We start from the raw sequence: 11,371 nt of genomic DNA, 5'->3' as shown, positions 1-11,371 counted from the left end.
ACAAGTCGAGGGAATTCTGGAAATGGAAAATCCTTGGCAAATGAACAGGAACTACAGAGGCAAGTATAACTTACAGAATACAAGAGATGGAAGAGATAATCTCAAGTGTTGAAGATACTATACTGGAACTGAATAAGCATGTGATAAAACCAGACTCTCCGAATGTGACTGACAATGGGGGCTGACTGAGAAGCCAATGATAATGGCACTGGGATTTGATTCTATTGTATGTACTGGCTTTTTGGGAGCCTAGTCTGTTTGGATGCTCACCTTCCTAGACCTGGATGGAGGGAGGAGGGCCTTGGACTTCCCACAGGGCAGGGTTCCCTGACTTCTCTTAGGACTGGAGAGGGAGGGGGAGAAGGGAGAGTGGGGGGAAATGGGAGGAGGAGAGAAGGTGGAAATTTTTAATAAATAAATAAAAGAGAAAATAGATTCATCAGTCAAAGAAAATGACAAATCCCACAAATTCTTAACACAAAGCATCTAGGAAATCTGGGATACCATGAAAAGACCAAAACTAAGAATAATAGGGATAGGAGAAAAAGAAGAAATCCAGCTCAAAGACACAGGAAATATATTCAATAAAATCATAGAAGAAAAGTTTCCAAACCTAGATAAAGATATACCTATGAAGGCACAAGAAGGTAACAGAACACCAAATATATTGGACCAAAAAAAACCCTCACCATATAATACTCAAAGCACAAAACATACAGAGTAAAGTAAGAATGTTGAGAGTTGTAAAGGTAAAAGCTCAAGTAACATATAAAGGCAAACCTATCAAAACTACACCTGACTTCTCAATGAAAACCATGAAAGCCATAAAGTCCTGGACAGATGTGCAGCAGACACTAAGAGATCAGTGATACAAGCCCAGACTACTATATCCAGCAAGGTTGTTTATCAACATTGATGGAGAAAAAAGATATTCCATGCCAAAACCAGATTTAAACAATACTTATCCACAAATCCAGCCCTACAGAAAGTACTAGAAGGAAAACTTCAACCCAAAAAAGATAAGTGCACCCACAAAAACAAAGGCAACAAGAAAACCTCACACTAGCAAGCCCCCCAAAATGGAAACACTACCACAAAATACAAACACTACAACCACAAACAACAATCACTAATCAATAATATCTCTTAATATCAGTGGACTTGATTCACCTATACAAAGACTGACTAAGAGAATGGTTATGAAAGCAGGATCCATCCTTCCGCTGTATACAAAAAAAAAACACATCTGAACTTCAAAGACATTACCTCAGAGTAAAGGGTTGGGATAAGATTTTCCAATCAAATGGACCTAAGAAACAAGCGGGTATAGCTATCCTAATATCTAACAAAATAGACTTCAGCCTAAACCCAATCAGAAGAGATAGAGGACACTTAATACTCAGAACAGGAACAATACATCAAGAAATCTCAATACTGAACATTTATACCCCAAATACAAGGGCACCCTCATATGTAAAAGAAACATTACTAAAGCATAAATCACATATCAAACCACACACACTCATAGGAGGAGACTTCAACATCCCTATTCTCCTCAATGAAAAGGTAAACCAGACAGAAACTTCATAGAAAAATAAGAGAAATAACATGTTATGACTCAACATTTCACCCAAACACAAAAGAATATACCTTCTTCTCAGCACCTCATGGGACCTTCTCTAAAATTGACCTCACATTCAGTAACAAACCAATCCACAACACATACAAAAAAAATTAGAAAAAAAAAATCCTGCATCTTATTGGATCATAGGGTTAAAGGTCAGAATTTAACAACACTAATTGCAGAAAGCCTACAAACTCATGGGACTTGAAGAGTTCTCAATTGATCCACACCTGGGTAAGAAAGATAAAGAAAGAAATAAAAGACTTCCTAGAATTTGGTAAAAAGAAGGCAACAACATACCCAAACCTACAGGACACTATGAAAGCAGTGCTTAGAGGAAAGTCCATAGGACTAAGTGCTTACATAAAGAAATCAGAAAAATCTCAAACAGTGACTTAACAGAACACCTGCAAGTTCTAGAACAAAAGGACGCAGACTCACCCAAGGGAAGTAGAAAACAGAAAATAATCAAATTGAGGGGTGAAATCAAGCAAATGGAAACAAAGAAGACTATACAAAGAATCAATGAAACAAAGAGCTGATTCTTTGAGAAAATCAACAAGCTAGACAAATTCTTATCCAAACTAATCACAAGGCAGAGAGTGGACATCCAAATTAACAAAATCAGAAAGGAAAAGGGAGACAAAACAACAGACACTGGGGAAATCCAGAGAAGCATTAGGTCATACTAATGCCTATACTCTACAAAATAGGAAAATGTAAAAGAAATGGACAATTTTCTTGATAAGTACCACATACCAAAATTAAATCAAAACCAGGTGAACGATTCAAATAGACCTATAACCTGAAAGGAAATAAAAGCAGTCATCAAAAGGCTCCCAAACAGAAAGTTCAGGACTGGATGGTTTCAGTACAGAATTCTACCAGAACTTCAAGAAAGAGATAATACCTATACTTCTCAAAGGGTTCCACATAATACAAACAGAAGGAACATTGATAAACTCTTTATAAGAAGCTACAATTACCCTGATACCAAAACCAAAGACTCAATCAAGGAAGAGAATTAAAGACCAGTTTCCCTCATCAACATTGATGAAAAAATACTCAATAAAATTCTAGCAAACTGAATCCAAGAACACATCAAAAAAAAATCATCCATCATGATCAAGTTGGCTTTATCCCAGAAATGCAGGGCTGGTTCAACATACAAAAACCTATCAATGTAATCCACCATATAAACAAACATGCCCATCTCATGAGATGCTGAAAAAGCATTCGACAAAATGCAACACCCCTTCATGATAAAGGTCTTGAAAAGTTCAGGAATACAAGGAACATATATAAACATAATAAGAACAATAAACAGCAAACAGACAGTCAATATCAAATTAAATGGAAAGAAAGTCAAAAAGAATCCCCTAAAATCGGGAACAAGACAAGGCTGTCCACTATCTCCTTATCTATTTAACACAGATCTTGAACTTCTGTCTAGAACAATAAGACATCAAAGGGAGATCAAGTGGGATACAAATTGGAAAAAAAGAAGTCAAACTGTCACTATTTGCAGACAATAAGATAGTATGCATAAGTGACCACAAAAACTCTACCAGGGAACTTATACAGCTGATAAATATCTTCAGTAATGTTGCAGGATACAAGTTCAATTCAAAAAAATCAGTAGCTCTCCTATATACAAATAATGAAGAAGCTGAGAAAGAAATCAGAGAAACATCACCCTTCACCATAGCCACAAGTGACATAATATACTTGGGGTAACACTAACCAAAGAAGTGAAAGACCTGTTTGACAAAAACTTTAAGTCTTTGAAGAAACAAAATGAAAAAGATACCTGAAAATGAAAAGACTTCCCATGGTCTTGGATAGGTAGGATCAACATAATAAAAAATGGCAATCCTGCCAAAAGCAATCTATAGGTTCAATGCAATCTCCATCAAAATTCCAACACAATTCTTCACAAACCTCGAAAGAAAATTACTCAACTTCATATGGAAAAAAAAAAGGATAGCCAAAACAATCCTGTACAATAAAGGAACTTCCAGACACAATCGCCATCCCTGATATCAAGCTCTATTATAGAGCTACAGTAATGAAAACAACTTGGCATTGGCATAAAAGCAGACAGGTTACCAATGGAATCAAATAAAAGATCCAGATATTAATCCACATACCTATAAAGACCTGATTTTTCACAAAGAAGCTAAAATTATATAATGGAAAAAGAAAGAATCTTCAACAAATGGTGCTGGCATAACTGAATGTCAACATGTAGAAAAATGCAAATAGAGCAGTATCTATCCCCAAGCACAAAACTCAAGTCCAAATGGATTAAAGATCTCAATAAAAATCTGACCACCCTGAAATAGATAGAAGATAAAGTGGGAAGTAGACATCAATGCATGGGCACAGGAGACCACTTCCTAAACATAATCCAAGTAACACAGGCACTGAGAGCAATTATAAATAAACGGGACCTCTTGAAACTGAGAAGCTTCTGTAAAACAAAGGACACAGTCAATGACATAAAAAGGCCATCTACTGAATGGGAAAAGATCTTCATTAACCCCACATCAGACAAAGAATTGATCTCCAAAATATATTTTAAAAAACCTCAAAAAAATTTGCATACAAATGGATAGAAATAGAAAACACTATCCTGAGTGAGGTAAGCCAGACCCAAAAAGAGGAACATGGGATGTACTCACTCATATTTGATTTCTAGCCATAAATAAAGGACATTGAGCCTAAAATTAGTAATCCTAGAGAAGCTAAATAAGGAGAACCCAAAGAAATACATATAGGCATCCTCCTGAATATTAACCTTCATCAGGCAATGAAAGGAGACAGAGACTGAGACCCACATTGGAGCACCAGACTGAAATCTCAAGGTCCAAATCAGGAGCAGAAGGAGAGAGAGCACGAACAAGGAACTCGGGACCACGAGGGGTGCACCCACCCACTGAGACAGTGGGGTTGATCTATTGGAAGCTCACCAAGGCCAGCTGGACTGTGACTGAAAAAGCATAGGATAAAACCGGACTAGCTGAACATAGCGGACAATGAGGACTACTGAGAACTCAAGAACGATGGCAATGGGTTACTGATCCTACTGCATGTACTGGCTTTATGGGAGCCTAGGCAGTTTGGATGCTCACCTTACTAGACCTGGATGGAGGTGGGTGGTCCTTGGACTTCCCACAGGTCAGGGAACCTTGATTGCTCTTCAAGCTGTTGAGGGAGGGGGACTTGATCGGAGGAGGGGGAGGAAAATGGGAGGCGGTGGCGGGGAGGAGGCAGAAATCTTTAATAAATAAATAAATTTTAAAAAAATAATAAAAAAACTCAAAAAATTAGACATCAAAATTCCAAATAATACAGTTAAAAATGGGATACAGAACTAAACAGACTATTCCCAACAGAATAATCTCAAATGGCCAAAAGACATTTTCAACATCCTTAGCCATCAGGAATGCAAATCAAAACGACTCTGAGATAACATCTTACACCAGTCAGAATGACTAAGATCCAAAGCACCAATGATAGCTTATGCTGGAGAAGAAGAGGAGTAAGGGGAACACTCATCCAGTGCTGGTGGGAATGCAAACTTGCACAACCACTCTGGAAATCTCAGAAAATTGGGAATCAACCTACCTCAGGACCCAGCAATACCACTCTTGGGCATATACCGAAAGGATGTAAAATCACACTACAAGGACATTTGTTCAACTATGTTCATAGCAGCATTATTTGTAATAGCCAGAACCTAGACACTACAGAGATTCCCCTCAACTGAAGAATGGGTAAAGAAAATGTGGTACACTTATACAATGGAGTAGTACTCAACAGAAAAAAAAACAATAACCTCTTGAAATTTGCATTCAAATCTATGGAACTAGAAAAAAATCATCCTGAGTGAGGTAACCCAGACCCAGAAAGATGAACATGGTATGTACTCACTCATAGATGTATACTAGCTGTAAAGCAAAGGAAAATGAGCATATAGTCTATGACCCTAGAGAAGCTAAATAACAAGGTGAACTCTAAGTGAAACATTTATAGATCCCCCCTGAATAGGGGAAATATTCAAGATCTCCTGACAAAATTGGCAGCATGGGGGAGGGGAAAGGGAAGTCAGAAGGGGAGGAGGAAATAAGAAGAAGAAGGGATAGAAGAACTTGAGGGAACAGGATAGTCAAGATGGAAGAAGGACAGAGACGAGAGCAAGGAAAGAGATATTTTGATTGAGGGAGCCATTATGGGGCTAGCAAGAAACCTGGCACTTGAGATATTCCCAGGAATCCACAGGATGACCCCAGCTAAGACCCTAAGCAACAGTGGAGAGGGTACCCAAACTGGCCTTTCCGTGTAGATAGACTGATGGCTATCTTTTTTAGTTTGCTTTGTTTTGTCTTGACTTTTTTGATGACTATCTTAAATGTCACCATAGAAACTTCATCCAGCAACTGATGAAAACAGGGGCAGAGTCCCACAGTGAAGAGTGGAAGGAATGAGAATATGAGCAAAGAGGCCAAGACGATGGTGGGTACACCCACAAAAATAGCTTACCCAAACAACTAAAAGGGAGCTCACCAACCCTGGCCTTGCAGGGAAGGAACCAGCGTAGGACCAAACTAGACCCTCTAAATGTGGGTGACATTTGTATGGCAGGGGCAAAATTCGGGGCAACTAGTAGTTGAACCAGGATTTGTCCCTGATGCTTGTACTAGCTATTTAGAACCCATTCTCTTTGGATGGATACCTTGATAAGCCTGGATATATTGGAGAGGGCCTTGGTCCTTTCTCAGAGCAATGTGCCTTACCCTTGCTACAGAGTGGCTGATGGTGGTGGAGAAGGTAGAGGGAATGGGAGGAGGGGAGGCAGTGGGAACTGGGATTAGTATGTAAAATGAAAAGAGAGTTTGTTTTCTCTTTTGAAAAACATTTAAAAACAAAAAAATATGTATAAGACTCTGAAAACAAATTAGGAGAGAACAAACTCCATACACTAGTCCTCTGACTCAACATGAAAGATATGACATACACATGTGCATGCACACACACACATACACATACACGCACACACATACACAGCGTCTTAAATATAAAATAGAAATATTCAAGTAAGGAGACAAATTCCAAACTGTTATTTCAATAGATAAATATAATTCTCCAACACAACCATAATCCCCATATGAAGTAAAAAATAGAGACAAAGATATGGCTCAGCATTTAGCAGGTAAAGGAAGTCTGACAACATTCATTAAATCACCAGGTCCCTCACTCAATGGTCAGAAAGAAAACTGACTTCTGAAACTCACCCTCTGACCTCAACATAGTGCTTTGACAATCGCATGACCAAAATCATGGATGGAAACAAGCACACCAATCTACCATCAATAACTATATAAATTACAATCAAATAAATAAAAACCTGCAACACTCCAGTTCACTGATATTTCAGCTCACACTTATTTCATTTCCACTTTCAATAGTTTGATTTTTTTCTTAGAAATCAGAATATAAACCTCGCATTTTGTAATTAATGAATATTATTTTTAATACAAACTTTATTGAGACATAATTTACATAGTATACAATTCATTCAGTTATAATATGAACATTTTATGTATGGGAGCACACATAAAATCCCAGCACTCAGCAGCCTGAAGAAGAAGATTGTTACAAGTTATAAACCAGCCTTGTTGATGTGGGAAGAACCTGTTTCAAATAAAAAATTTTTTAAAAAAAGATGACAATTGAGACATTTCATTGTATGGACTGCTAAGTTAAACCAACATAAAAGTATCTTGATTCCAAAATTTGAGTTTAAGAATATGTTCGTTTTGAAAAGAGGTTTTTCTTCTGTTTTCGCAGAAGATGAGAACCTGTGGATTGCTTCCAGACCAATGTGGTATGATAGACTACGCCCCCTGAAAGGTTGCGTGAAACCCCTCAAAAAATTACTTCGCCCAATAAACAGCAGGAAGCAGTTTGGAGAAAAATAACTACACCTATATTTCCAAATATTGTCTATAAATGTTTGTTTACATTTAAAGGGGGATATGATATAAATATGAATAATTTGCATTGTATAGATCTTGGTTTATTGATACAAATTTAAGGTAAATTTTGTTATATGGTACATGTATATTTCTGCCCTTGATTAAGGTAGTTATTTAATGTAGTTCATTTAAAATGTAATGTATAATTAAGAAATATAGGCTAATAGATAATCATCTATAATAGGCAAGCTTGTAATCATGTTAGTCAGATTTCTAGATGTATAGAGATATATTTCAGTTAGTTAGGTATTCTTCAAATCTTTCAGAGACCTTCAGAATACGGCATTTTGTTCACCTTCCTAGATATGGATGGAGGGGGGAGGACCTAGGACGTACCACAGGGCAGGGAACCCTGACAGCTCTTTGGACTGAAAAGGGAGGGGGAGAGGAGTGGGGGGAAGGGGAGAGGGGTGGGAGGAGGGGGAGAAGAGTGGGAGGAGGGGGAGAAGAGTGGGAGGAGGGGGAGGGAAATGGGAGGCTGGTGGGAGGAGGTGGAAATTTGTTTTTTTTTTCTTTTCTTTATCCTCCTTTTATCAATAAAAAAATTAAAAAAAAAATGTTTTAAAAATTTGGAACTTTGCATGTCAGTGAGACACATCTGTCCATGGCAGCACCAATGTACTTCAAGAGGAAGATGGGCATTGAAGAGGCTCCTTATGGAGTCTGTTAGATGAACTGGATATGCAGGATCCACAGAGAAATTACTGAACTTGCCTAAAGGTAAGACTAATCCTTCGGGGTTCCTGCTTCATGAAAGAGTCTGCGAGACATTAAGAGGATGCAAAAGAAAGTGACAGGCAAACTGCCAAGATAGGCATACCTGTCTTTGAAATTTCCTGCTTCATGGAAAAGTCTGCTGGATACTATGAGCCTGTAGACTGAAGATGGATGTCCCAGCGGTACAGAAGAATTTTGGGAGACTGTCCAGGCAGTAAAATGTCTCTGTCAATTCTAGAGTTTTGGACATGGCTTAAAATGTACCTCCCTTCATGTTTACTTGGGTAATAATACATCCTTCTGGAGTTTTTGATGAAGTTGGAAAATAGATAGTTATAGTTATAGTTTTCCTTAGTTATAATAAAAGATAACGTAGATATAAATATTGTAACTGTAATTCTTGCTAGAATTTTACTGTTAAAGCCCTCCTTTTTATTTAAACAGAAAAGGGGAAATGGTGTGGGAGATCCTTCTGTCTATGTGATGAGTTTCTTAGTTAATAAATAAAGAAATTGCTGGGAGGTGGTGGCACATGCCTTTAATCCCAGCACTCGGGAGGCAGAGGCAGCCTTGAGTTCAAGGCCAGCCTGGTCTACAAGAGCTAGTTCCAGGACAGGCTCCAAAGCTACAAAGAAACCCCATCTTGACAAACAAAAAAACAGGAAGAAAGGAGGGAGGGAGGGAGGGAGGAAGGAAGGAAGGAAGGAAGGAAGGAAGGAAGGAAGTGCCTTGGCCTGTTGATAGGGCAGAAGTTAGGTAGGCAGGGAAGACAGAACTTAATGCTGCAAGAAAGAAGGGCAGAGTCACAGGAATCCATGAAGCCGCTGCCACTGGAGACAGGTGCTCTGAAACTTTGCTGATAAGCCACGACCTCATTGGGATGCAAAGATTAATAGAAATGGGTTAAATTAAGATGTAAGAGTTAGCCAATAAGAAGTTAGAGCTAATAAACCAAGCAGTGATTTAATTAATACAATTTCTGTGTGATTATTTAAGGGCTGGGAACTAACAAGTGACTCCCTTCTTACTACAATCACATCTATGTGTCTACTATCAACTCAATAGTTATGAGTGTTTTGTTCCTAATGTCTCACTCTTACCTTGATCGTTCCTTTAAATACCTTTGGATCCACACAGAAACAGTGAGCTAAAATCACAGTTGGTCCTAGTGGGCCCCCCTCAAGGACTAGGTCGTGAATCCTTGTGGTGCAGACCTGGGGAGGCACATTCTCTGGAGCATCTTACTCTGCCTATTTTGCTGTGACTGGTGGCCTTGCCTTAGCCAGGTAGGCGTGTTCCTCTCTGGTCTCAACAGGATGATGTAGCACTTGGGGATGAAGATGCCACCCAGAAGGCCAGCAGTGGAGGCCAGGATGGAGAAGATCTCTACAGCCACAGTGGACTTGCCCCGGGCACTGTGGTACAGGGGCAGGAACGCTATCCAGACACTGCAAAAGAGCAGCATGCTGAAGGCCAGGAACTTAGTCTCGTTGAAGACATCTGGCAGGCCCCTGGCCAGAAAAGCCACAGAGAAGGTACCCCCTGCCAAGAACCCCAAGTAGCCCAGCACACAGAAGAAGATGGTGCCAGAGCCCTCCTGGCACTGGATGACAATGTGCTGGGGCTCCGAGACCATATCCCTGTCTGGGAATGGTGGGGAGGTGGCCAGCCAGACCCCACAAAGAACAACCTGCATGAAGGAAGCAATGAGGACCACTGAGGTGGAAGCCCCGGGGCTCAGGCACACCTGGATCCTGGCCCCTGGCCTGGTGACCCTGAAGGCCAGGACCACTGTGAGAGTCTTGGCCAGAACAGAGGAGACGGCCACCGTGAACACCACAGCAAAGGTCGTCTGACGCAGGAGACACGTGAGGACACTGGGGCGGCCCAGGAACAGCAAGGCACACAGGGCACAGAGGGAAAGGGAGATCAGCAGGAAGTAGCTGAGGGTTCTGTTGTTGGCCCTGACCACGGGGGTGTCCCTATGCTTCAGGAACACTCCCAGAACCAGGACAGCCAGACCAGCCAGGAAGAGTGCCACCAAAGCCAGCATGAATCCCAGAGGTTCCTCAAAGGCCAGGAAGATCTCTGTCCTGGGCAGGCAGCGGTCTCTGGTGTGGCTCGAGTACTGTTCCTTGGGGCACAGGAGACATCTCTTCATGTCTACGGGAGACACAGACACCATTTCTGCAACACTGTGCCAACTGCACCAGCTCAATAGGATGCACCCCAAGCACTCCCTGCCCTTACAGCCTTTCCATCAAGTCATGGATTTATGAATTATTCTTGGTGACCAGGGCTGGGATGGGTGATATTAGAGGCAGAGGCACAAAGGAAAATGCTGCACGTTCTGTGTCTGTTTTATGTGAGGGTTTTTGTTTCTGTCCTCAGTGTCTCATGGAACTCAGGCTGAGTGACAGAGGATGGATATGAACTCCAAAGCCTCTTTCCTCAACCTCTTAAGTGCTGTGATTATACACCTGCACCACTATACCTAACCTATGCTTGTGTGTGCAGGTTTGTTTGTGCACCCATGTTTATAAGTGGATGCACATGCTTGTCAAGACCAGACATTTAACATGTGATATAATTCCTCAATCTTCCCCCTTATTTTGCTAACTAAACTAATTTGTATATTTTGTGTGCATATGTATGTTTATGGGCTCAGGCATGCCCTGGTTTGCACATAGTGGTAAACAAAACTTTCATGAATTTGTTATTCTCTTTCTACAATTTAGATTCCAGAAACTGAAATTATGCTGTCAGGGATGACATTGAATACTTTAACAGATGGGCCATGTAAACAGTCTCCACAGCTTCTTCTTTTATAATGACCTCTTTTATTTTACTTGTTGAGAGTTTTGTCTACATATTTATCAAAATCATGTGCATGTCTGGAATGTGCAGAAGTCAGAAGGAAGCGGCATTTTCCCCATAACTGGAGTTATACTTGGTTGTGACCACCATGTGGTGTTTCTAACTGCTGAGC

The 11,371-nt window shown here is 40.2% G+C and overlaps 1 protein-coding gene across 1 annotated transcript in view; it reads right to left on the bottom strand.

The window, feature by feature from the left end:
* Window positions 1–11,371, bottom strand: part of LOC142856708 (vomeronasal type-2 receptor 26-like) — a 173,595-nt gene that overhangs the window by 2,541 nt on the left and 159,683 nt on the right. The window contains exon 6 of the mRNA XM_075984398.1: window positions 9,597–10,545. Coding sequence (XP_075840513.1) covers window positions 9,597–10,545 — 949 coding nt within the window. The remainder of the gene's footprint in view (window positions 1–9,596; window positions 10,546–11,371) is intronic.

This window comes from Microtus pennsylvanicus, chromosome 1 (assembly GCF_037038515.1).
Source record: "Microtus pennsylvanicus isolate mMicPen1 chromosome 1, mMicPen1.hap1, whole genome shotgun sequence".
Lineage (NCBI taxonomy): Eukaryota > Metazoa > Chordata > Mammalia > Rodentia > Cricetidae > Microtus > Microtus pennsylvanicus.
This window is presented reverse-complemented; position numbering and strand designations above follow the sequence as displayed.